This window comes from Chiloscyllium plagiosum, unplaced genomic scaffold (genome assembly GCF_037043375.1).
Source record: "Chiloscyllium plagiosum isolate Xiang-an unplaced genomic scaffold, Cpla_swu_hap1 HiC_scaffold_33, whole genome shotgun sequence".
In the NCBI taxonomy this organism is placed as follows: Eukaryota; Metazoa; Chordata; class Chondrichthyes; order Orectolobiformes; family Hemiscylliidae; genus Chiloscyllium; species Chiloscyllium plagiosum.
The window spans coordinates 6,577,944-6,602,797 of NW_028270171.1; the positions used below are offsets into that span (position 1 = coordinate 6,577,944).

A 24,854-nucleotide genomic window follows, 5' to 3' on the forward strand; every position below is an offset into this window, starting at 1 on the left:
TAGAGAAAAGGCACCTATCACTAACTCTACTTATACCCCTCATTATTTTATAAACTTCTATAATGTCGCCTCTCGACCTCCTATGCTCCAGTGCAAAATGTCCCAGCTTTTCTTTCTAACTCAAATTTTCCATACCCAGCATCATCCCGGTAAATCTCTTCTCAACCAGTTTCATGTAAGACTTACCGGCATGTAATTGGCATTGATGTAGTCCAAAATGTCACTCTCTGGCTGAGCAGTGAGTTTAACCCGGGATGCATCATCTGAAAGTGTTGAGGGAGAAACTATTGTTAATGAACCAAATGAGTATCGTGATGAGAAGCAGAAACTCCCCTCCGAGAAAGTAAGACTGTCTATAAGAGAACAGAGGGTGACATCGGGGCAATACCACTGGGCCAGTAATCCAGTTGAGTCGAAACGTGTGGTGCTGGAAAAGCACAGCTGGTCAGGTAGCATCTGAGGAGCAGGAGAATCATCAGGAATATTCCTGATGAAGAGCTCATGCTTGGAATATCGACTCTCCTGCTCCACAGATGCTGCCTGACCTGCTGCGCTTTTCCAGCACCACACTTTCGACTCTGATCTCCAGCATCTGCAGTCCTTGCTTTCTCCTAGTAGACCCAGACTCTGAAGTCATGGGTTCAAATCCCACCATGATGGAATTTAAATTCAATGAATACATCTGGAATGTGAAGCTGGATTCAGTATTTTGATGGAACCTTCTTCGATTGTCATAAAAACCCATCTGATTCACTAATATCTTGAAGGAAAGGAAATCTGCCATCCTTACTTGGTCTGGCCTAGATGTTACTTCAGACCCACAGTGATGTGATTGACCTTCTGAAATGGACCCAGCAAGCCACACAGTTTCAGGGCAGTTGTGGTGATTGGAACTAGATTGACCTTGTTGACTTGTTGACATTGTTTAGGGTTGTTAACCTGGACCAATCAGGAAAGCCCTGGCTGACCAATATTAACAGAGGGTTTAGAATCTCCTCAGCAGAGGACTGACTGTCCTGTGCCCAAGTAAATCAAGGGTGACGGGGTACTGGCCTCTGTGTCATTATTTCAGTGGCAATGGGAGAAAACCGTATGTGCCCGAAGGACATTCGTTTACAACTGTTACCTTGGAGTTGCGGTAAGCGTTTCCGGCATCATGCCTTTATTTGGGAAGATTAACTCATTTGACTTTGCTGGCAAAGGTTGGGCCCAGTATGTGGAAAGAATGCATTTTCTTTCTGGGCAAGTGGCACTGGGGCAGATGAAAAGCAATGAGTAATCCTTCTGACTGCATGTGGATCTGCAGCATTTTCGGTTATAAGGGGCTTGATGTTCCCAGAGGCATCAGCCACTAAAACCTTTCAAAAGTTGTTGGAATTGGTTCAGGAATATCATGATCCAAAGGGCAGCAGGAATGGCAATGCTGGTCACATGCCCCCACTAAGCGAGAGAGACAATTTAATTCGGGGCATGAAGTTTGGTGCCGGGACTTAGGAATGGCCCTGTATGGGTAAAAGACGAGGTTGATATGAGGTCAGATCCTGTGACTTACAAAATTCGGGTAGGTGAGACAGTGCTGAACAAATACATGGAGCACCTGAAGGAGATTCAATAGAGATACCTTGCAAAACATACCTCAGAACCATCTGAACGCTTGTTGTCCCCCCTTGTGTAGTGTCGAGGAAACTTCAGAGTGCAAAAGGGATATACTGATTGGAACCAGGTTGACATAATTGACTATGAGATCCTTGATTGGGGTTGTTAATGTGGGCCAATCAGGAAAGTCCTGGCTGACCAATATAAACAGGGGAGGGCTCTCTACGCGGGAGTCCTCCCCCTTTCTCTCGGGGATCTGGGGTGGAGGGTGCTGCACGCAGCAGTCCCCTGCAACCGCAGATTGCGGTGGTTCACGGACTCCCAGCCCAACTGCTTGTTCTGTGGCGCTGTGGAGTCCGTGGACCACGTCTATATTGGGTGTGGGCGTTTGCACTCCCTTTTTGATTTCCTGAAAAACCTTCTCCTCTGTTTCTGGCTGCACTTCAGTCCCACGCTCCTGATCTTTGGGCACCCGGTACGGAGGAAGGAGGGCAGGTCTGAAGATCTCCTCGTGGGTCTGCTCCTGGGCCTGGCCAAAATGGCCATCAACAGGTCCAGGCAGCGGGCCGTGGAGGGGGTCGTTAGGGCCGACTGCCTGCCCCTCTTCCGCGGTTACGTTAGAGCCCGGGTGTCCTTGGAGAAGGAGCACGCGGTGTCCACCAACACCCTGGAGTTGTTCAGGGAGAGGTGGGCGCCGCAGGGAGTGGAGTGCATCATTTCTCCCTCCAACTCTATTTTGATTTAGTCCCTACCCTCCCCTTCACTGTTTTGATCACACAGCACTGCCCTCTGATGTGAAGGGCAGTGCTTGTCACTGGCCACCCGGGTGTTTTCCTATCTTCCTGGTGGTGGAAATTGAATAAAGATTGGTGCACTTTGTGTCTTTCACTGTGTCTCACACCTGCACACACACACCATGGGTGCTGGGGATAAAATAAGCACTACCGCACTTAGGTGGTAGTGTGGGGGTTAAAAAAAAAAGAGAAAAAAAAAAGAGAAAAAAAAAATATAAACAGGGGATTAGAATCTCCTCAGTTCAGGGACTCACTCTGAGCTGGCTGGTCGCAGCCAATGCACTGTGCTCAAGTAAATAAGGGTGACTTGGTGACAGGATACCAGCCTCTGTGCAGTTATTTCAGCAATTAGGGATGGGTAAGAAATGTTGTGTTTGCCAGTGATGCCCACATCCCACGAAAGAATAAACAGGAAAGGTAATCCATGTCAGTGTCTGGACAACAGGCCAGTCAATCCCAATCTCCCTGTGGCTTCATTTCATTCAAGTTACCTATCCTATTGAAACAATCAGTTGTCTCCATTTCCAGAGAGTCAGTTCACCTTTTCGCTGCGTAAAAGTGTTCTTCCAAATGTTCTCCGCCATAACTCTTGATCAAAGCCTTTAATCTGTATCCCCTAGTCCTTAAACTGTCAGCCAATGTGAACATCTCCCCTTTGTCTGCTCAGAAATCAAAATCTCTATTGAATCTCCTTTGCTGCAATGAGAACAGTTGTTTATGTGCCTTTGCCTTTAGAGACTTTACCTTTAAGGACTTCAAGTGCTATAAGGCAGTAGTTATGCAGAGGGTCCAGTCTGACTGGGACTGTGCAGGCAACAGACAATTACTCTACTGCTCTCAAATAAAAGCAAAATGCTGGAAATTTTTTCTTTATTCATTTACAGGATGGGAACATCACTAGACCAATATTTATTGCCCCGAGGGCAGTTAAGAGTCAACCCCCATTGCTGCAGGTCTGGAGTCACATGTAGGTCAGACAGCTAAAGGCAGCAGATTTCCTTCCCAAAGGAAGTTAGTGAACCTGATGGGTTTTTCCAACTATCAACAATGGTCACATGATCATCATTGCATTGTCTTTTAATTACAGATTTTCACTGCATTAAAATATGTAATGGCATTCACACCCATACTCCCAGAACATGAGCCTGGGGTTCTATTCCTATGACGCCACTGTCCCTGTATGATGGGTTCATCCTATGCCACAATTACTTAATCTTAAATTCATAAATCTCAAACAAAATCAGAAATTGCTGGAAAGACTCAGCTGGTCTAGCAGCATCCGTGGAGAGAGAAACAGAGCTAATGTCTTAATAAGAAAGGTTGAGGGAGCTAGGGCTTTTCTCATTGGAGCGAAGAAGGATGAGAGGTGACTTGGTAGAGGTGTACAAGATTAGATTAAATTACTTACAGTGTGGAAACAGGCCCTTCGGCCCAACATGTCCACACCGACCCGCTGAAGCACAACCCACCCAGACTCATTTCCCTACATTTACCCCTTCACCTAACACTAGGGGCAATTTAGCCTGGCCAATTCACCTAACCTGCACATTTTTGGATTGTGGGAGGAAACCCACGCAGACACGGGGAGAATGTGCAAACTCCACACAGAAAGTCGCCTGAGGCGGGAATTGAACCCGGGTCTCTGGCGCTGTGAGGCAGCAGTGCTGACCACTGTGCCACCGTGCCTCCCACTGAGAGATGATGAGAGGCATAGATAGAGTGGATCGACAGAGACATTTTCCCAGAACGGAAATGGCTATCACGAGGGGCACAACTTTACAGTATTTGGAGGAAGGTTTAGGGGAGATGTCAGAGGTAGGTTCTTTACTCAGGGAGTGGTGGGTGCGTGGAAGGTACTGCCAACAGTGGGTGGTAGAGTCAGAGACTTTAGGGACATTTAAGCAATTTTTGGATAGGAACATAAAAGATAGTACAATGAAGGGCACGGTGGCTCAGTGGCTAGCACTGCACCCTCACAGCACCAGGGTCCCAGATTCGATTCCAGCCTTGGGCGACTGTCTGGGTGGAGTTTGTACATTCTCCCTGTGTCTGTGTGGGTTTCCTCCAGATGCTCTGGTTTCCTCCCACACTCCACAGATGTGCAGGTCTGGTGAATTGGCCATACTAAATTGCCCATAGGTGCATGAGTAGGGGAATGGGTCTGAGTGGGTTACTCTTCGGAGGGTTGGTGTGGACTTGTTAGGACGAGAGGCCTGTTTCTGCAGGGAATCTGATCTTAAAGTAGGATAAATGGCTGGCACAACAGCAAGGTCCTGTAGTGTTCTATTTCTATGCTTCCAGTCTGGTCTCCAGTCACAAGTTCTGAACCATTTCTGAAGAAGGCTCCTACAGAATTCAGTGTTAACTGCGGTTTGCTCTCTCTCCAAAGATACTACCAGAACTGCTGAGTTTCTTCAGCATTTGCGATGCTTGTTTTACAGCTGCCAGAGTGTTTTGCAATCTGAAAGAAACTCAGAGAAGTAATTGATTATTAAATCGATACCAGCAACACAACAAGAACAACCCCAGTATTCTCCAACCTAACCTCGTAGCTGAAATCCACCCTCCCGCCAATCCCTGTAAACACCCTGGGCTTATCTTGTCTGTATCGTCACAGGGACTTCCCAATCTTTTGGAACATTTGCATCCACTGAATGATCCACTACTGTTTCCAAAGGTCAACAACCCTGGAGTGTTAATTGTGTGTATTTCTGTGTGTGTGTATGTGACAGTGGCTCTGTGTGTGGCAAAGCTGGTCCTGTTGTTTCTAAAAGCTGTTCCTTTTCTCAAGGATACTGTGACCTTGGTTTCTTTCCGAGGAGTCTCCCAGTGCTGATTAGACTGGTTTGGTACCAAGATTAAAGGGGATCGAGAGGCCCTTTTGTTTATATGTAAACAGATGAGACTTCAGGCCAAAGTGGTCATGTTTTGGAAGTGACCTGTAGAATGAAAGGGGTGTGGTCAGCTCTCTGGCTGAGCAGTTCAGCCCAAAACTAGTTAGGAATCCAACAGTGAGCTGTGGAGAAAGAGGTTGCTAAACTCTCCATTGTTCTGCCTTTCTAACTTCAACCTGGAAGGATTTGTTCCATTTTTAGTGTTTTGTTTAAAGGGGGTTTGCTTATTGGGACTGTTGTGTATATTCGGAACATCCTGACAAAGTGCTTTTGCCCGTAAAGTCGATTTTCCTGCCCCTCGGATGCTGCCTGACCTGCTGTGCTTTTCCGGCACCACTCTAATCCAGAATTGGGTTTCCAGCTCCTGCTGTCCTCACTTTTGCCCATTTTTGGAACAGCATAATTAAGTCTAGTTTGGGTAGACTGAGTTCTGTAGGGGTTCTTTATTCTGTTCTTTGTGTTTCATTCTGTAATTTTGTGAATAAATTTTTGTCTATTTTAAAACCTGGTCATCACCCCTGCTAACTTACTCTGGGTAATGAAACAATTTGCAAAGTTATGGTCTTTGGGCTGCCTGCTTAAGAATGTTTTGAGTGGTCTGGCCTAGTCTATAACATGTGTTTGTACGTGCATCTGTGTGCGTCTGTCTGTGTGAGTGAGCGCATCTGTGTAATCTCCACACAGATGCTGCCTGCCCTCCTGGGCATTTCGAGTATTTTTGGCCCTGGTTTCTGTCTTTGGGCACTTCGTTTACTTACATGGCAGGACGTTAGTGTATCGATTCTTTCCTTTGTTGTCCTCAAGCAGGGCAGCTTCCAGCGGCTGATTGATGCCCACGGTGCTCAGACTCTGTAGTTTGTGAATGAGAGGCACCATCAGTTAGACTCTGGGCTAAAGAATCCACATTCTGTGCTGCCTGCAATTTTACTCAAAATCAACCCCTCCCTTACTGTGTCCTCAGTCTCCAGCAATCAATCTGCATGACCGAGCAAACACGCCAATGTTGGGAATGCACTGGAAAATTGGGAACACACACACACTGGGGAATAGACAGTAGGGGTAGGAGTAGGCCATTCGGTCCTTCGAGCCAGCACCACTATTCATTATGATCATGGCTGATCATCCACAATCAGTATCCTGTTCCTGCCTTATCCCCATAACCCTTGATTCCACGATCTTTAAGAGCTCTATCCAGCTCTTTCTTGAAAGTATCCAAAGACTTGGCCTCCACTGCCTTCCGGGGCAGAGTATTCCATATATCCACCACTCTCTGGGTGAAGAAGTTTCTCCTCAACTCTGTTCCAAATGGCCTCCCCTTAATTTTTAAACTGTGTCCTCTGGTTCTGGACTCAGCCATCAGAGGAAATATGCTTCCTGCCTCCAGAATGTCAAATCCTTTAATAATCTCATCAGATCCCCTCTTATCCTTCTAAACTCAAGTGTATACAAGCCCAGTTGCACCAGTCTTTCAACATATGATAGTCCCACCATTCTGGGAATTAACCTCGTGAACCTACGCTATACTCCCTCAATAGCCAGGATGTCCTTCCTCAAATTTGGAGACCAAACCTGCACACACAGGGCACACTGGGGAACACACACACGGAGAACACACACGTTGGGGAACACACACTGGGAACACTGGGGAGCACACACACTGGGGAACACACACACTGGGGAACACTCACACTAGGAACTCACACTGGGAACACTCACATAGAACGCATACACTTGGAACACACATGGGAACACACACATTGAGAACATACACACAGGGCACACTGGGGAACACACACACCGGGAAAACACACATTGGGGAACACACACTGAGAACATTGGGGAGCACACACACTGCAGGATATACTGGAACACTGGGAACACTCACACTGGGGAACACACACACTGGGGAACACATAGGAACACTGGGGAACTCACACACTGGAACACTGGGAACACTCACACTGGGGAACACACACTAGGGAACACACACACTGGGGAACACTCACATTGGGGAACACACACTGGAGAACACACACTGGGGAACACACACACTGGGGAACACACACACTGGGGAACACTCACACTGGAACACACACTGGGGAACACACACTGGGGAACACACACTGGGGAACACACACACTGGGGAACACACACACTGGGGAACACTCACACTGGAACACACACTGGGGAACACTCATACTGGGAACACTCACACTGGGGAACACACTGGAACACTGGGAACACACACACTGGGAACACTCACACTGGGGAACACACACTGGGAACACACATACTGGGAACACTCACATTGGGGAACACATACTGGGGAACACACTGGAACACTGGGGAACACACACACTGGGGAACACACACACTGGGGAACACAAACACTGGGGAACACAAACACTGGGGAACACAAACACTGGGGAACACAAACACTGGGGAACATGCACACTGGGGAACACACTGGAACACTGGGAACACATACACTGGGGAACACACACTGGGGAACACACACTGGGGAACACACACACTGGGGAACACTCACACTGGGAACACACACTGGGGAACACACTGGAACACTGGGAACACACATACTGGGAACACACACTGGGGAATACACACTGGGGAATACACACTGGGGAACACACACACTGGGGAACACTCACACTGGGAACACACACTGGGGAACACACTGGAACACTGGGAACACACATACTGGGAACACACACTGGGGAATACACACTGGGGAACACACACACTTTGGAACACTCACACTGGGAACACTCACACTGGGGAACACACACTGGGGAACACACTGGAACACTGGGAACACTCACACTGGGGAACACTCACACAGGGGAACACACTGGAACACTGGGGAACACACACACTGGTGAAAACACACTGGGGAACACACACACTGGAACACTCACACTGGAACACTCACACTGGAACACTTACACTGGAACACTCACACTGGGGAACACTCATACTGGGAACACTCATACTGGGAACACTCATACTGGGAACACTCATACTGGGAACACTACCACTGGGGTAACACACTGGAACACTGCGAACACTCACACTGGGGAACACTCACACTGGGGAACACTCACACTGGGGAACACACTGGAACACTGGGAACACACACACTGGGGAACACACACTGGGGAACACTCACACTGGGGAACACTCACACTGGGGAACACTCACACTGGGGAACACACTGGGAACACTCACACTGGGAACACTCACACTGGGAGCACTCACACTGGGAACACTCACACTGGGGAACACACACTGGGGAACACACTGGAACACTGGGGAACACTCACATTGGGAACACTCATACTGGGAATACTCACACTGGGGAACACACTGGAACACTGGGAACACAGACACTGGGGAACACACACTGGGAAACACACACACTTTGGAATACACACACTGGAACACTCACACTGGGGAACACTCTGGAACAGTGGGAACACACACTGGGAACACTCACACAGGAGAACACACTGGAACACTGGGGAACACTCACACTGGGAACACTCACACAGGGAACACTCACACAGCAGAACACACTGGAACACTGGTGAACACTCATACTGGGAACATTCACACTGGGGAACACACTGGAACAGTGGGAACACACGCTGGGAACACTCACACTGGGAACACACACTGGGGAACACACTGGAAAACTGGGGAACACACACTGGGAACACTCACACAGGGGAACACAATGGAAAACTGGGGAACACTCACACTGGGGAACACACTGGAACACTGGGAACACTCACACTGGGAACACACACTGGGAACACTGGGAACACTCACACTGGGAACATACACTGGGAACACTCACATGGAGGAACACACTGGAACACTGGGAACACTCACATTGGGAACACTCACACTGGGAACACTCACATGGAGGAACACACTGGAACACTGGGAACACTCACACTGGGGAACACACTGGAACACTGGGAACACTCACACTGGGAACACACACTGGGGATCACACTGGAACACTAGGAATACTCACACTGGGAACACTCACACTGGGAACACTCATACTGGGAACACTCACACTGGGGAACACACTGGAACACTGGGAACACTCACACTAGGAACACTCACACAGGGAACACTCACACTGGGGAACACACTGGAACACTAGGAACACTCACACTGGGAACACTCACACTGGGAACACTCACACTGGGGAACACACTGGAACACTAGGAACACACACTGGGAACACTCACACTGGGAACACACACTGGGGAACACACTGGATCACTGGGAACACTCACACTGGGAACACTCACACTGGGGAACACACTGGAACACTAGGAAAACTCACACTGGGAACAGCCTGAAAACAACAGATGCTGGAGCTCACAGTGGGTCAGACAGCGTCCATGGAGACAGCAAGCTAACATTTTAAGTCTAGGTGACTCTTCATCAGAACCTGCTCTCTCTCCGTGGACGTGTCCTGACTTCCCATGATCTCCAGCACTTTTTGTTTTCCGTACAGACTCCAGCATCGGCAGTAATTTGCTCCTACTTTGGGAACAGCCACTTTCTTCTCATGCCATAGTTAAACATTTCAATTTAAAAGTAATTGACCTGTCCTGTGACCCACCCTTGCCTTACCTGGTATTCCTCAGCAAACCCAAAATCAGCGTCGGCATGCTTTCTCTGAAAGTAAATCTCATATTCGCTCAGAGGGATGGGTCTGGTGAACAGAACAGAGCATGAGTGAAAACTGCTTCACAGAGACAGTCCAAGTCTATGTCAATCCACCATCAACTCATCAAGTCTGTGCAAGTCCAATCAAAGAACCTTCCAGTTAGTCCCATTCCCTATCTCAAAAACAGAGATCGCTGGAGAAACTCAGCAGATCTGGAAGTATCAATGAAGCACTTCCAGATGCATTACATTTAAGTTCTCCCAGCTGCCATGGTGATATCTGAACCCACAACCACAGGATATTAGCTTCTGGATTATTAATTCGCTTTGTCACCATGTCAAAAGTGTTAACTTACATATTTAAAAGAGCCCAAGTGAGCAAGGGGTGGTATAGAGCGGGTAACCATGGGGCTGAAGCTTTGGGAGGTGGAGCAGGGTTAAGATATTAGTCAGAGCCATTGAGAATAGAGAAAAAAAGTCCACTTACTTGAATTCTTTGGGGGGAGCAGACATTAGTGAAAGGTCAGGGTCTGTTTCTTTCCTGGAACAAAAGGTATCACTGAACCACAGCACATTCAATTTCATCCAGCGACATCATTCAAAGATCAGCCTGAGTGACTCCCAGTGTGAATATCTCCCAGCATTGAGAGGCCGAATGGCCTATTTCTGTTCCCCTTCCTTATTACTGATTATCCGAGGGCCAGGTATGCCTGACCCTGTGGTTGGAATGTTAGCCAGGGGTAGGTGCAGGAAGGATATTCCCACTGACCAGGAGGCCACAGTCTAAGGATGCAGGGTAACTCATTTAGGACTGAGGTGAGGAGAAATGTCTTCACCCAGAGAGTGGGGAGCCTGTGGAAATCTCCACCATGGAAAGTGGTTGATGCCAAAACATCGTCTGATTTCAAGAAGGGGTTGGATCTAGTCCTGGAGGCTAAGAGGAATCAAAGGACATTGGGTATAGCAGGAAATGGCTATTGAGTTGGGTGATCAACCATGATCATAATGAATGGTGCAGCAGGCTTGAGGGGCTGAATGGCCTACTCTCAATCCTATTTTCAGTGTTTCAAAATAAAGCTCCCTCCAAATTGTCCCAACAAACACTCCCATAGGTTAGGATCAAGGTAAAATTCCCTTTACTGCATTCAAAGATAAATCTTGAAAGACAGCCTCCCAGCACACCAATGGGATATCATTCACAGTAACCCTACATTGTCACCCCTGAACTCAACTGACTGTTCAACAGTTGATTCGAAAAGGATTTTGGATTATACTGAATACCCATTGGAAACAGGATAGAAAATGTCTCCAGGTGTCCCATTCTCATAAGGGAAATGCTGGCAATGGAGGGAGGAGACTTTCAGTTCTTAGCCTACGCTGGTTGGCAATTCACAACCCACCTGGCCAATCCGCTCGATGTTACCAATGGGAGAAAGGTATGCTGAGTTCTGGGCTCTGTATCGGGTGTCCCCAAACACCATAAAGTTCCCAGTCTCTGCTCAGTAAGCAGCAACACTTACCCCCATGGTACTCGTTTGGTGATGATGAAAAACAGCAACAAACCAATAAGAATCAGGCCCAGGAGAGAGCCAATGACTGCTCCAATGATGATAGCTGTAAGGAACAAGAAATGTACAGTTAGCCTGAGGCAATGCAGCAATAGCCTCAGGAAAATACAAGCGAGGAAGGTTAATCATGGGCCAGGACCATAGAAATGTGATAGCACAGCAAGAGGACATTCAGCCCATTGTTGAGTATACTGCCATTTGTTCTAATCCCACCTTTCAGCTCCTGCTGTGTAGCCTTGCAGGTTCAGGATAGATCATATAATCCAGACAGTGCAGCGAGAGGCCATCATGTGTGCACCAACCCTATGAAGGCCACCCTACCCAAACTCATCTTCATCCACCCTATCCCTGTAACCCCATATATCCCAAGGACAATCCACTCTAACCTGCGTATCTTAGGACTGTGGGAGGAAATTGGAACACCCGGAGGAAAACCACGCAGACACGGGGAGAATGAGCAAACTCAGCACATACAGTCACCCGAGGCTGGAATCGAAACCAGGTCCCTGGGGCTGTGAGGCAGCAGTGTTGGCCACTGAACCACCCTGATCCAGGTTCCATTTAAATAAGTTGGGTGTTTTCACCTCAGCCACCAAACTGGGCAGCGAATTCCAAACACCCACCAGCTTCCGGGTGAAATGCTTTTCTTTATTGCTCGCTAATCCTCTACTGATGACCTTCAACCTGTGACCCCTGGCAATTGACCTCTCCGTTAAGGGAAACACCCTGCCCATTCTCTCCAAGTGTCTCATTACTTTTACAGGTTTGTTAAGAAACTCCCCTGCAGCCGCACCCACCCACCACCACCCCATCTTCCAATCATCTAAGGAAAACAACCCCAACCTTCACTTCGACTCATCTCGACTGGAAGTGTTACCTCACTCTCTCTCCACAGATGCTGCCTGACCCGTTGTGATCTCCAGCATGTTTTCTTTCCCGAGCCTACATGAATTTGCCTCAATTTGCACCTCCAAAGCCCAGGGGAGAGCTCCCCACCTCCCCCCCTTGCCAGCGCCACATGGGATCTTGAGAGATCCACCTTAGAGATTTTGATCCTATGTTTCGTCCAAAAGATGGCACTCGTAACAATGGAAGGAATACAGTCTGACATTCATGGCGAGGGAGCTTGGGCAATTTGGGGGGTGAATCTAATTAATTCCTGCGGGCATCATTGGCAATGCCAGCAATTCCTGCCCATCCCTATTTGCCCCTGAATTGGGGAGCCTGCTAGGCCACTTCGCAGGGCAGTTAAGAGTCAACCGTATTGCTGTGGGGTTGGAGATAGGGTTAGGGTTAGGGAGACACTGGAAGGGTTTCAAATTTCCTTCCTAAAAGGCACTAGGCTGAGGTGGGGCGGGGGGCATCTTATTGAGGTACACAAAATTATGATAGACAGAATAGATCATGAGAATCCCTTCTCTAAGGCAGATGAGTGTAAGACATGTTTAAGGTGAAGAATCAGTGGTGCAGAGGATCGAGTCATAGCATGGAAAGAGGGTGAGAGAAAGAACAGGGAGGGAATGAGAGAGAGGGAAAAAGAGAAAGAGCGAGGGAGAGTTTGAGAAAGAGGAAGAGAAAAGAGGACAAGAGGGAGAGAGAGAAAGAGTCAGGGCAAGAGAGAGAGGGGAAGGGGATAAGAGTGAGGGAAAAACAAATAAAAGATAGAGTGAATACGAGAGAGAGAGTGAGGGAGAGCATGAGAGAGAGAGGACAAAAGGGAGACAGGGACAGGGTGAAAAAAAGAAAGAAGGGATGAGAGAATGGGTGGATGAGAAAGGGAGATAGAGAGAGGATGACAGACAGAGGAGCGAGAGAGAGAAACAAGGCTAGAGAAAGATAGGACATTAGAGGAAAGGTGAGATAGAAAGCTGACTTAACGGAGAGATGAAGTGACAGAGACAGAGAATGAGAGAGGGCTCGAGACAGAGAGAGAGAGAGAGAGAGAGAGAGAGAAAGATGGATTGGCCTCTCTCGATTCAATATGCACTTTCAAAACTCCAGTCATGAAATGGAAATAGCTCCATGACTATGGGGAAGGAGCATGAGGTTGGAACTAATTAGATAGCTCCGTCAGAGAGCTGCCAGAAGCACGGTAGGCTGACTGGCTGTGGTCTGTCCTTACCCCACTGCCGACAACCTCACTGTAACAGTTAGTCTAGTGGGTTCATTGATGTGCAGAAGATGGACTTCAGTAAGACACTGATTATTCATTTCCTCCTCAATGTAGGCTTCTCCTTCCCCTGAAGATGCTGGTTCTTATGGCAACGGTCTACCGAGAATGAATAAAAAAGTGCACAAGGAGGCAGGAGAAATATTTGGATGCAGAATACTCACGTGTTGACTTGGTCCAACATTGCTGAGTTATCCTCGCACTGTAAGACTGGCCAGTTTGGGTGTAGATATGGAATGTGTATTTCCGTCCAGGCTGCAAATTTTCAACCAGGTATTTGGACTTCTTCCTGATGGTCATGGTGTGCAGTGAGTGGTCTCCGTCGAATGTGGAGATGTTAAATCCAGTATAGTTGCCCTTTGGTTTGCTCCATTTCACAAGGATCGAGTAACCTGAGGACTCGCTGCAGTAGATTCCGGAGACGGTACCAGGAACTATAAAAGAAATTGAGGGATTAGGCTGAGCAACGAGCCCCACCCCAGGCTGCCTTTAATGGCATGGGTTAATATGAACTGTCACAAGTGATTAGATTACTTACAGTGTGGAAACAGGCCCTTCAGCCCAACAAGTCCACACCGACCCGCCGATGAGCAACCCACCCAGACCCATTCCCTTACATTTACCCGTTTACCTAACACAACGGGCAATTTAGCATGGCCAATTCACCTAACCTGCATATATTTGGACTGTGGGAGGAAACCGGAGCACCCAGAGGAAACCCACGCAGACATGGGAAGAATGTGCAAACTCCACCCAGAGTTGCCTGAGGCATGAATTGAACCCAGGTCACTGCCGCTGTGAGGCAGCAGTGCTAACCACTGTGCCAGTCTTACAGCACGAGGATCACTCAGCAATGTTGGATCAAGTCAACATGTGAGTATTCTGCATCCAAATATTTCTCCTGTCTCCTTGTGCACTTTTTAACTAATTCTCGGTAGACCGTTGCCATAAGTGAGATGGATGGGGTGGTGCCACAGAAAACAGGAGGGAAATGGAAACTAGATTGGTGCATCACATGCAATAAAGACCAAACAATAAACAGATGAAGAGATAGAAATAGTGGAAGAATGAGAAAGAAAGTGAAGGAGGACAAGAGAGAGGGAGGACAAAAGAGAGAAGAGAGGGAGGACAAAAGAGAGAAAGGGAGAAGAGAGGGGGTCAGAAGAGAAAGAGGGAAAGACAGAAAGAAAGGGGGAGAGGGCGAGAGAGAGAGGTGGGAAAGGAATGAGAGGGAAGAAGAGAAAGAAAGAGTGAATGAGAGAAAGAGTGAGGGAGAGTTTGAGAGAGAGAGAGGGAAAGAGAGAGAGGACAAGAGGGTGTGGGAGGAAATAAGAGAGAAGGAAAAAGAGAAAAAAGAGTGATTGCGAGAGAGAGAGTGAGAGAGTATGAGAGAGAGAAGACAAGAAGGAGAGAAGGACAGGGAGAAAGAAAGAAAGAATGAGAGAGTGGATGGATGAGAAAGAGAGAGAGACAGAGACAGAGAGAAGATGACAGACATTGGGCGAGAGAGAGAAACAAGGCCAGAGAAAGATAGGGCATTCGAGAAAAGGTGAGAGAGATAGAAGGCTGACTTACCGGAGAGATCAAGTGACAGAGACAGAGAATGAGAGAGGGAGAGGGCAAGAGAGAATGAGAGAGGGCTAGAGACAAAAAGAGAGAGAGAGAAAGATGGATTGGCCTCTCTTGATTCAATATGAGCTTTCAAAACTCTAGTCATGAAAAGGAAATAGCTCCATGACCATGGGGAAGGAGCATGAGGTTGGAACTAATTGGATAGCTCCGTCAGAGAGCTGCCAGAGGCACGGTAGGCTGACTGGCTGTGGTCTGTCCTTACCCCACTGTTGACAACTTGTGGTCTGTTTGGTTTTAATTGCTGTGCAATTGAATGTTTCCCAGGAGTGTGTTTTGGGTACATGTGTTCAAGGTACTGCCCGCTTCAGGAATGACATGCTCCCTCTCATTCCCAGGAGAAATCTGTGCCCCAATTCCAGCCTCATGTTATACTGTAGCCCTGTCTAGAGGCCTATCATGGGCAACATCGTCAGTCCTAATCTTATAGCGGGTGGGGAGGGGGGAGTTTTGCATTTATATAGCATCTTATGGAACCTCAGGATATCCCAAAGCATTCCTCATCTCTATAGTAACTGCAGTATAGGAGTTGGGACATTATATTGAGGTTGTACAAGATGTTGGTGAGGCCTATTCTGGAGTATTGCATGCCGTTCAGGTCGCCTTGCCTTAGGAAGGACATTGTTATGTTGGAGAGGGTTCAGAAGAGATTTACCAGGATGTTGGCAGGAATGGAGGGCTTGATTTATAAAGGAAGGCTGGAACATTTTTCACTGGAGCATGGGAGGTTGAAGGGTGACCTTGTAGCGATTTATAAGCTCCTGAGGGGCATAGTTAAGGTGAACAGCGGGTGTCTATTCCCTAGCATGGGGGATTCAAGACTAGGGGGGCACATCTTTAAGGTGCGAGGAGAAATATTTAAAAAAGACATGAGGGGCAAATTTTAAACCCAAAGGGTGGTTCATGTGTGGAATGAATTTGCTGATGAAGTGATGGATGTGGGTACAGTTACAACGTTTAAAAGACATTTGGATAAGTACACAAATAGGAACGCTTTGGAGAGTATATGGGCCAGAAGCAGGCAGGTGGGACTAGTTTAGTTTGGGATTATGGTCGGCATGGACTGGTTGGGCCGAAGGGTCTCTTTTCATGCTGTATGACTCTATGCTGTGAGAACGTGCACTTCTTTGAATGTGTGACTTGGGATCAGGATTAGACCATTTTAGCCCTTCAGCCTGTTCCACCATGCAGTAAGATCCTGCCTGATGTCAGCTCTGCTTTCCTGCCCACCCCTACACCCACTGACTGCCTCATTGGGCAAAGATCTCAGATCAGATGGTAGCTGGGAATGAGCTGAGTCACAGAAGGTGCAGTGGGCTGGCTTGCTGATACCCCCTGGACAGGAGGATGCAGGAAGCTGAACAGTACAGAGAGAAGCCACTCAGCCCATCGAGTTTGCACTGACCCTCTGAAGTGCATCCCACCCTGATGTATCCTATCCATTGGCGTGACTCCACATTTCCCATGGCTGACCCACCCAGCATAGGGCAATTTAGCCCAGTCAATCCACCACACATCTTTGGACTGTGGGAGGAAACCAGAGTGCCTGGCAATCTCTGCACAGTCACCCAAGCCTGGAATCAAAACCAGGTCCCCAGCACTGTCAGGCTCACTGCTAACCGTTCAGCCATTGTGCCAGCAAGTGTATTCAAGTACAGGAGCAGGGACGTCCTTTTGAAATTATACAAGGTCTTGGTGGGACCACACCCAGAGTTCTGCTTACGATTTTGGTCTCATTGTCTGAGGAAGGATGTTCTGGTGTTGGAGGGAGTGCAGCTAACGTTTCCCAGACTGATTCCTGAGACGGCGAGACTGACGTATGAAGAGGGACTGGATGGATGAGGGCTATATTCATTGCAGTTCAGAAGAATGAGGGGCATCTCAAACGCCACACAGACAGTCGCCCAAGAATGGAATCGAACCCGGGTTCCTGGTGCTGTGAGGCAGCAGTGGCCAAGCAATATTCCCAGAGAGAATCAGCCCTTTTGGAAGGAAAGGGAGGAATGAAGAGGGAGGAGGGGTTGTTTAAGAAAAAAGGTGTGTTACCAGCACTGATCAAAGAAGCTTTTGAACTGTTGCCACTGGTGTGCAGGCTGTCACTTTAAGAACTGCAGGCATTAACTTACAGGTGGCAAAACTCAGTCTCTCCGGAGTGCTGCTAGTGTCCTCAGGTGTGACCGATTCCACCTCCATGTTATAATATATGCCAGGGACAAGGGATCTCACTTGAAAATTCGTGTTTCCAGGTAATGTACTGTTGGTTGCACTGAAGTTTTCAGACACAGCACTGACCCTGTACGTGTAGTCCGATACTCTCATATCATTGGATTCTCTCCAGTGCAGGGTCAGGGTTTCTGATGTCCTGTTGGTCACAGTTAGATTGGTGACTGGAGAAGGGTCTGTCAATAGGCACAGAGAGAGAGAGAGAGTTAATGAATGTAAACCTCTTCTGACTGTAGACTTAATAGGACACTTTCATTGCTGCAAAGAATGCTGGGAGAATACAGCTCCATTGTCTTGTTGGGCTCTCCCACTCAACAGCAAAAACACAGTTCACGCATACCCTTTCTAGCTAAATGTGGCAGCTATAAGAAGCCAGCTGACAATGAATCACTTTTTCATTTTAATTCTTTCATGGGATGGGGGTGTCACTAACTATTCATGGCATTTATTGACATCCTCAATTACCCTTGAAATGAGTGGCTTGCTCAGTCATTTCAGAGGGCAGTTAGAAGTTAGCTTTGTTGTTGTGGGTCTGGAGTCAAGTGTAGACCCAGGTCAGGTATTCCTTTGCCATTAATGAACGGCTTTTTACAAAGACTGGCGATCATTTCATGGTAGAATCTTAGAATCCCAATAGTGAGGAAACTGGCCCTTTGGCCCAACAAGTCCACACTGTCCCTCTGAAGAGTATCCCACCCAAACCCATTCCCCATTACTCTATATTTACCCCTACCTAATGCACCTAGCCTGCAAATCCCTGGACACGATGGGCAATTTAGCATGGCCAGTTGGGAGAAAATCGGAGCACTCAGAGGAAACCCAAGCAGACACGGGGAGAACGTGCAAACTCCACACAGACAGTCACCCGCGGCTGGAATCAAACTCAAGTCCCTGGCACTATGAGGCAGCCATGCTAACCACTGAGCCACCGTGCTGCCCCCCCCCCCCCATCAGTGAGACTAGCTCTTAATTCCAGATTTGATCTATTAAATTTTAAATCCAACAGTCAAGGTGGGTTTGGAATTCATGCCCCAGGTGTGGATCTGGAGTATATATCTGGTGACATTAACACCGTCTCATGTCCACTCCGCCTCATTTCCCAGCCACCAAAAGATTCATGCCAAATATCATTCTCCAACCATTCCGATTTCTCATGTGCCACTTCAGTCTTGGTTGACTTTCCCAATCCCAGGGGGCCATCACAACCCAACCCTCTCCTCACACCTTCCAAACACAATCATTTGGCATGAGCCTGATTTCTGCCCCATTTCACTGTTGAGATACAACAGCCTAGCCCCCGGTGCTCTGAGGGCAATCAATAGGAGCTGGCTTTGGGTCTACTCCCTTCTGACCCGCAATTAGCGGCTTCTTCCACTGAACCCTTAGTGAGGGACTGTCCCGTTCGAGGATGTGGGGTAACTTACTTGTGGTGGCATTGACAATCTCAGGGGCACTTATTGTCTTCTCTGGAGTGACTGCCTTCACTATCAGTTCATATCTGAGCCCGGGTTTCAGGGCTGCCACTTGGAACGTGTTCCCTTCAATGCAGTAGGTCTCAGTGGAAGGTTCAGTATCATCCGTGACTGTGATATTGTACGTGTACTCAAGGGCTCGTCTGTCATTCGGTACTTTCCATGTTATCACCAGTGTCTCGGTTGTCCTGTTCTGCACAGACAAGCTGGTGACCAGAGAAGGATCTGCAACAGAAAGGACAGGGAGAGGGAGAGTTCACTCATGGGTGACACCTCAGAATCTTGTTTGACCCTGGGTGTTGTGTCAACCTCCAGTCATGGATTGTTCTTTGGCCACTGGGAGAGAGTGTTCACAGTAACCATATCCCCTCCTATCCTCCACCCCACTTCCCCTTCCCTCAACCCCTGCTTCCCCTCCTCCCACAGCTCCCCTTCCCCCAAATCCCCTCCCCTCCTCCTAACCACCTCTCCTCCCCACACCCCCATCACCCTCTCACATCCCCACTACCCCACACCTCCTCCCCCACACATCCCAACCCCCACAACCTCCCCTCACCCCCATATCCAACCCTCACCTTCTCTCCCCACCACCGCCATCCCACCAACCACACTACATCCCACCCCCAACCCCTCTCCCTCCCACCACTCCCTACACACCCTCATCACCCCCAACTCCCTTCACCTCACCCCCCAAACTCCCAACACCCTTCCCCTCCCCACTATTCCTTCTCCCCCAACACCCCTCCCCTCCCCACCACCTCTCCTCCACCTGCCTGCCCAGCTCCCCTCCCCACCTCCCTTCCCCTCCTCCACACCTCCCCTCCCCACACACCCTCCTTCTCTCCCCTTCACTTGCCTCCCCTCCCTCCAACCTACCTCCCCACACCCCACCTCCCTCCCACCAGATGCCCAGACCCCACCTCCACCCCAACCTATTGTCATCCCAGCCTTGCCTCCCCATGTCCCCTCTCCCCACCCAACCTCCCCTCCACCCCACCCCCTCCCCTTCCCCAACTCCCCTCTGCCTCACCCCACTGCTCCCCTCCCCTCCCCATCTCCCCCAACCTCCCCACCCATCCACCACCCCCTCATCTCTCCCCTCCCCTCCACCTCCCCTACTCCCACCTACACTCCCCCTCACCGCCCATTGCTGCCCAACCTCCCCAACCCCACCTCACAGCCCCCACCTCTCCTTCCCAACTCCCCTTCCCCATGCCCTCACCTCCCCACCTCCTCGCCACCCCAACCTCCCCTCCTCCCCACCTCCCATCCCACGTCCCTTCCCCCACCTTGTCTGCCCACCCACCTCTCCTCCCCCCAATTCCCCTCCATCAACACCCCCACCTCCTCTCCACCCCCAACTTCCCTCCCTCCAAACTCCCCAATCCCCATCCCCATCCCCATCCCCATCCCCATCCCCATCCCCCAACTCCTCCTCCTCCTCCTCCTCCCTCCTCCCTCCTCCCCTCCCTTCCCCTCCCCCCATCTCCCCTCCCCTCCTCCCCTCCCATCTCTAACTTCTCAGCCACCATGCCAACGGGGGTGACGTGCAAACCTTCCACTGAGCTTGGGACAATTCCCGAACTACCTCGTGATGTATCAGGTTCAGAATAAATAACACTCACAATGTGTCCCCACCTGCTCCTGGTTGAGTCTGGACAGTGACTAGTTATTTGACCCAGTGGGACCTGCCTTCCCATTGGTTCACACACTCTCATTAACAGCCAGACTCAACAGCACAGTCAAACCGGGCACAGTGTCCTGGCTGACTCTCCACCTGCTGTCCATGCCCCTGAGGATGGGTGCACTGTCCCAGCTGATGCCCACCACCCTCAGCAATCTTGGAACAGACTGCGTTTGAAGGCAAGATTAACCCCTTCCCTCACCAAGGCCCCGGTGAGTGGCCATATCCCTATAGGACAGAGGATAACTTACTTGTGGTGATTTGCACGATCACGGGGTCACTTGGCATGTTCTCCGGAGTGACTGATTTCACCGTCAGGTTGTATCTGAGCCCCGGTTCCAGGTCTGGCACTTGGAACACATCTTGTCCTGGTGCAGTGGAGTAGGTCACATGGAAAGGGCCAGTATTGCTTTTGACTGTAATATTGTACACGTACTCAGAGACTCGCTTATCACTGGGTACTGTCCATTTTATTGTCAGTGAGTCTGTGGTCCTGTTCACCAGAGACAGTTGAGAAACTGTGGATGGATCTGTGAATAGAAAGGCATGGATGGGGTTAGTGTGGTCCAGACTCAATGAGCTGCTACAGGATGGTGTTTGTGAGCTAGCTCCAGTTTCCCTGTCACCCTGGAATCAGATACTGATCTGTCCTTTATCTCCAGAATGCTGCCTTTAATTGCTACAGTGATTGCTGCTTAACCTAAGAACTAGATCTGGTTAATGAAGTATTGAAAGATCCAACAAAGTATTTATTATTTCTCACCATTACCTACAAAGAATAGGAACATAAAAGATAAGAGCAGAAGGAGGCTATTCTGCCCTTTGAGCCTGCTCTGCCATTCATTGTAATCATGGCTGATTGGCCAACTCAGTCTTGCTTCCTCCCCATAACCTTTGATCCCATTTGCCCCGAGTGCTATAACTAGCCACCTCTTGAATCCATTCAATGTTTCGGCATCAATTACTTCCTCTGGTCATGAATTCCACAAGCTCACCACTCTTTGGGTGAAGAAATGGAAATCTGCATCCCAAATGGTCTACTCCAAATCCTCAGACTGTGACCCCCCTAGGTCTGGACACACCCACCATCAGGATCACCCTCCCTGCCCCTGCCCTGTCTAGCCCTGTTAGAATTTTATAAGGCTCTTTGAGATTCCCTCCTCACTCATCTAAATTCCAATGAAAATAATTCTAACCAATCAATTTCTCTTCATACACCATGATGCATAGTATCTGGGCGAATATGAGGCTATTTGGTTGCAATCAGTAGGAGCCTGAGACCTTCATACCCTCATGCAGAGGTGAAGTCATAAGCATGGCATTGAAAGGATATTTTTAGAATCCCTACAGTGTGGATACAGGCCCTTCAGCCCAACAAGTCCACACCAACCCTCCGGAGAGTATCCCACTCAAACCCCATTCCCCATTACTGTACATTTACCCCTGACTAATGTACCTAACCTACACATCAATCCACCTAAACTGCACATCTTTGGATTGTGGGAGGAAACTGCAGCACCCGGAGGAAACTCGCATAGACACGGGGAGAATGTGCAAACTCCACACAGACAGTCACCTCAGGGTGGAATTGAACCCAGCTACTTGGCGCTGTGAGAACATAGAACATAGAACAATACAGCACAGAACAGGCCCTTCGGCCCACGATGTTGTGCCGAACATTTGTCCTAGCTTAAGCACCCATCCATGTACCTATCCAATTGCCGCTTAAAGGTCACCAAAGATTCTGACTCTACCACTCCCACAGGCAGCGCATTCCATGCCCCCACCACTCTCTGGGTAAAGAACCTACCCCTGACATCTCCCCTATACCTTCCACCCTTCACCTTAAATTTATGTCCCCTTGTAACACTCTGTTGTACCCGGGGAAAAAGTTTCTGACTGCCTACTCTATCTATTTCTCTGATCATCTTATAAACCTCTATCAAGTCACCCCTCATCCTTCGCCGTTCCAATGAGAAAAGGCCTAGCACTCTCAACCTATCCTCGTACGACCTGTTCTCCATTCCAGGCAACATCCTGGTAAATCTTCTCTGCACCCTCTCCAAAGCTTCCACATCTTTCCTAAAGTGAGGCGACCAGAACTGCACACAGTATTCCAAATGTGGCCTAACCAAAGTCCTGTACAGTTGCAACATCACTTCACGACTCTTGAATTTAATCCCTCTGCTAATGAATGCTAATACACCATAGGCCTTCTTACAAGCTCTATCCACCTGAGTGGCAACTTTCAAAGACCTATGAACATAGACCCCAAGATCCCTCTGTTCCTCCACCTCACTAAGAACCCTACCGTTAACCCTGCATTCCGCATTCTTATTTGTCTTTCCAAAATGGACAACCTCACACTTGGCAGGGTTGAACTCCATCTGCCACTCCTCAGCCCAGCTCTGCATCATATCCAAGTCCCTTTGCAGCCGACAACAGCCCTCCTCACTATCCACAACTCCACCAATCTTCGTATCATCTGCAAATTTACTGACCCACCCTTCGACTCCCTCATCCAAGTCATTAATAAAAATTACGAACAGCAGAGGACCCAGAACTGATCCCTGCGGAACTCCACTTGTAACTGGGCTCCAGGCTGAATATTTACCATCTACCACCACTCTCTGACTTCGACCGGTTAGCCAGTTTTCTATCCAATTGGCCAAATTTCCCACTATCCCATGCCTCCTGACTTTCCGCATAAGCCTACCATGGGGAACCTTATCAAATGCCTTACTAAAATCCATGTATACTACATCCACTGCTCTACCCTCATCCACATGCTTGGTCACCTCCTCAAAGAATTCAATCAGACTTGTAAGGCAAGACCTACCCTTCACAAATCCGTGCTGGCTGTCCCTAATCAAGCAGTGCCTTTCCAGATACTCATAAATCCTATCCCTCAGTACCCTTTCCAATACTTTACCTACCACCGAAGTAAGACTAACTGGCCTGTAATTCCAGGGGTTATCCCTATTCCCTTTTTTGAACAGGGGCACAACATTCGCCACTCTCCAGTCCCCTGGTACCACCCCCGTTGACAGTGAAGATGAAAAGATCATTGCCAACGGTACTGCAATTTCCTCTCTTGCTTCCCACATAATCCTCGGATATATCCCATCAGGCCCGGGGGACTTGTCTATCCTCAAGTTGTTCAAAATGTCCAACGTATCTTCCTTCCTAATATGTATCTCCTCTAGCTTACCAGTCCGTTTCACACTCTCCTCTTCAACAATACGGTTCCTCTCATTCGTAAATACTGAAGAAAAGTACTCATTCAAGATCTCTCCTATCTCTTCTGACTCAATACACAGTCTCCCACTACTGTCCTTGATTGGACCTACCCTCGTTCTCGTCATTCTCATGTTTCTCACATATGCATAAAATGCCTTTGGGTTCTCCTTGATCCTATCCGCCAGAGATTTTTCATGCCCTCTCTTGGCTCTCCTAATCCCTTTCTTCAGGTCCCTTCTGGCTATCCTGTATCCCTCCACTGCTCTGTCTGAACCCTGTTTCCTCAACCTTATGTAAGCCTCCTTCTTCCTCTTTACAAGACATTCAACCTCCCTCGTCAACCAAGGTTCCCTCACACGACCATTTCTTTCCTGCCTGACCGGTACATACATATCAAGGACACGTCGTATCTGTTCCTTGAAAAAGTTCCACATTTCCACGACTTCCTTCCCCGACAGCCTATGCTCCCAACTTATGCTCCTCAGATCCTGTCTTACAGCATCGTAATTCCCCTTCCCCCAATTGTAAAACCTACCCTGTTGCACGCACCTATCTCTCTCCATAACCAAGGTGAAAGTCACAGAATTGTGGTCACCATCACCAAAATGTTCACCCACTAACAAGCCCATCACTTGTCCCGGTTCATTACCGAGTACCAAATCCAAAATGGCCTCCCCTCTGGTCGGACAATCTACATACTGTGTTAGAAAAGCTTCCTGGACACACTGCACAAACACTGTCCCATCCAATCTACTTGATCTAAAGAGCTTCCAATCAATATTTGGGAAGTTGAAATCGCCCATGACTACTACCCTGTGGCTTCTGCACCTTTCCAAAATCTGTTTCCCAATCTGTTTCTCCACATCTCTGCTGC

The 24,854-nt window shown here is 48.6% G+C and overlaps 1 protein-coding gene across 2 annotated transcripts in view; it reads right to left on the reverse strand.

Annotated features, from left to right (window-relative positions):
• The window catches only part of LOC122542007 (receptor-type tyrosine-protein phosphatase H-like), a 116,370-nt gene that overhangs the window by 21,694 nt on the left and 69,822 nt on the right, over positions 1–24,854 (reverse strand). For both annotated transcript variants that reach the window (XM_087978247.1, XM_087978246.1), the window contains 9 exons: positions 20,992–21,270; positions 19,009–19,281; positions 17,488–17,760; positions 13,897–14,166; positions 11,515–11,608; positions 10,482–10,535; positions 9,959–10,040; positions 6,043–6,133; positions 187–263 (listed from right to left, as the gene is read on the reverse strand). In XM_087978247.1, the coding sequence (XP_087834373.1) occupies positions 187–263; positions 6,043–6,133; positions 9,959–10,040; positions 10,482–10,535; positions 11,515–11,608; positions 13,897–14,166; positions 17,488–17,760; positions 19,009–19,281; positions 20,992–21,270 (1,493 nt within the window). The remainder of the gene's footprint in view (positions 1–186; positions 264–6,042; positions 6,134–9,958; positions 10,041–10,481; positions 10,536–11,514; positions 11,609–13,896; positions 14,167–17,487; positions 17,761–19,008; positions 19,282–20,991; positions 21,271–24,854) is intronic.